The sequence below is a fragment of the Xyrauchen texanus genome, chromosome 33 (genome assembly GCF_025860055.1).
Source record: "Xyrauchen texanus isolate HMW12.3.18 chromosome 33, RBS_HiC_50CHRs, whole genome shotgun sequence".
In the NCBI taxonomy this organism is placed as follows: domain Eukaryota; kingdom Metazoa; phylum Chordata; class Actinopteri; order Cypriniformes; family Catostomidae; genus Xyrauchen; species Xyrauchen texanus.
Genome location: NC_068308.1, coordinates 40,440,303 through 40,442,357, shown reverse-complemented (window position 1 = coordinate 40,442,357; position 2,055 = coordinate 40,440,303). Strand labels below are relative to the sequence as shown.

At 30.5% G+C, this 2,055-nt stretch overlaps 1 protein-coding gene across 1 annotated transcript in view; it reads right to left on the bottom strand.

Annotated features, from left to right (window-relative positions):
• Positions 1-1,396: 1,396 nt before the first annotated feature.
• Positions 1,397-2,055, bottom strand: part of hhex (hematopoietically expressed homeobox) — a 5,666-nt gene continuing 5,007 nt past the window's right edge. The window contains exon 4 of the mRNA XM_052102714.1: positions 1,397-1,739. Within this exon, the coding sequence (XP_051958674.1) occupies positions 1,584-1,739 (156 nt within the window). The 3' untranslated portion in view covers positions 1,397-1,583. The remainder of the gene's footprint in view (positions 1,740-2,055) is intronic.

The following is a 2,055-nucleotide window of genomic DNA, read 5'->3' as shown; positions in this document are numbered from 1 at the left end:
GGAGGAGTAAGAGTCTTACAGAGCTTTACAGTTCATGTAGAGATCGTTTGCTGTTTGGAGTTCATGTTTGAGCTCATCTTGAGATCTTTTGACTTTTCATTGCACAGGAGACATTGTGCAGATCTCTTATGAAACTCCAGAGGTAAACAAAGACATGTTATGTAAATCAGTCTCAGGTTTGGTGGAACAGGAAAGTTTCAGAAGGTTTTGAACACCAGGTAGACGACTTCACTTGATCCACACACACTTGACACTTTGGAACACGCTTGTCTGGATTTGTGAAGCATTTCTCAGCTCCGGCCGAGTGGATGGTCAGTGTGTTGGTTTTGGAGGTCTCTCACCAGTGTTGAGGCCGTTGAACTCGCAGCTGCACAGAAACACAGTGATTCATGGCACAGGATCCTCCGTTTCACAATCATTAACTTCACGATTAGCACAAACTCCGGCCTGTTTGTCCTGTTGGAGGCGATAACCTGTTTGAAGTTGAAACTGCTGATTGAACAGAGACAAGAGCAATGTTGTGAATCTGAAGCTTCCAGAGATCTCAGAGTGTGTGAAAGGATGATTGTTTCATTCTGACCTGTGATTCTGACTCCATCAGAAGAATTATAGAAGAGAAAAGATGAACCTAATAACTAACAAATGATCATTTATCATGTGCCTCTTGTCCCAATCTGGAGACACATTTGCTGAATTAATAGATCAGATGAGGCACTTTAAGAGAATTTCAATATTGGTTCTTCTTTCATCTCTAAATAAGTTTTGTTGATACACTTGACATTTTCTGTTCTTACAATTCATGCACTCAAAAACTATTTAAGCTATTAAATTATATATATATATATAAAATAATAATAATAAAATATTATATATATATATATATATATATATATATATATAATAATAAAATAAAAAAAATATATAAAAATAATAATACAAAATTATATATATATATATATATATATATATATATATATATATATATATATAAAAATAATAATATAATATAAAAAATAATAATAATAAAAAAATTGTACATATACATATTTATATATATATATATATATATATATATATATATAAATAAAAAATAGAAAAATATTTTTTTATGACACATTTTGAGCTATCTTTAATGACTTACATATTATAAATTCAGAATAAATATGTTAGTTCAAAATAATGAGTAAGCTTTTCAAACTTACGCTACATTTGCCGTTAATTAAATTAATATTATACTTGGCAAAGGCGTATTTAAATCTAACATTTGAAATTCTAAATCAAATCTGAATTTTGACAGAAATATTTTTGACTTTTAATGTGGAAAGTTGATTTATTGATGTATTATCATGATTTATTTCAGTTCAATAAATGTAATGCAATCTGATAGTTTGTTATCCGCAAAATATTGTTTATTGGAAAAAAAGAATATTTACACTCCAGCACACAGACAGGACAGACACATTCATCACATTAATAATCTGCTACATTTCCCCGCCAAACCGAGATCCACATCCGGTCATTTCTTTCTATTACAGGAGACACATGTACAATATTTACAACACTGATGATGATGAGGTCATCTGTTAAGTGTCTTCCTCGATGTCCAGTTCCTGCTCAGAATCATCGGACATGTCGGACTCCAGCTCGCGGCGCGTGCGCAGGACATCAGGACTCGATCCGTCGGAGTTTCTCTGCTCGCCTCCGTCCTCGATCTCTCTCTGACCGCTCGGAGGATTCTCCTGATCACACACACATGCTTTCAATTAAAATATTCATTCTTAAAAAATATATATATATATATATATTTATAAAAAGCCAAATGTGTGTGTGTACATATATTTATTTATTATTATTATTATTATTATTATTATTATTTATTTATTTATTTATTTTTCAAAATGCTTAACAACAGAGTTTTGTTTTTCGTTCCATATAAATTAAATCTTCCATTTTCTAAGAAGTTATTTAGGGTTATATTTAGGAATAATATTTTTGATATATTTTTTAAATGACAGGTGGCCTTCTTTAAAACATACATTTATTTATTATTATTAC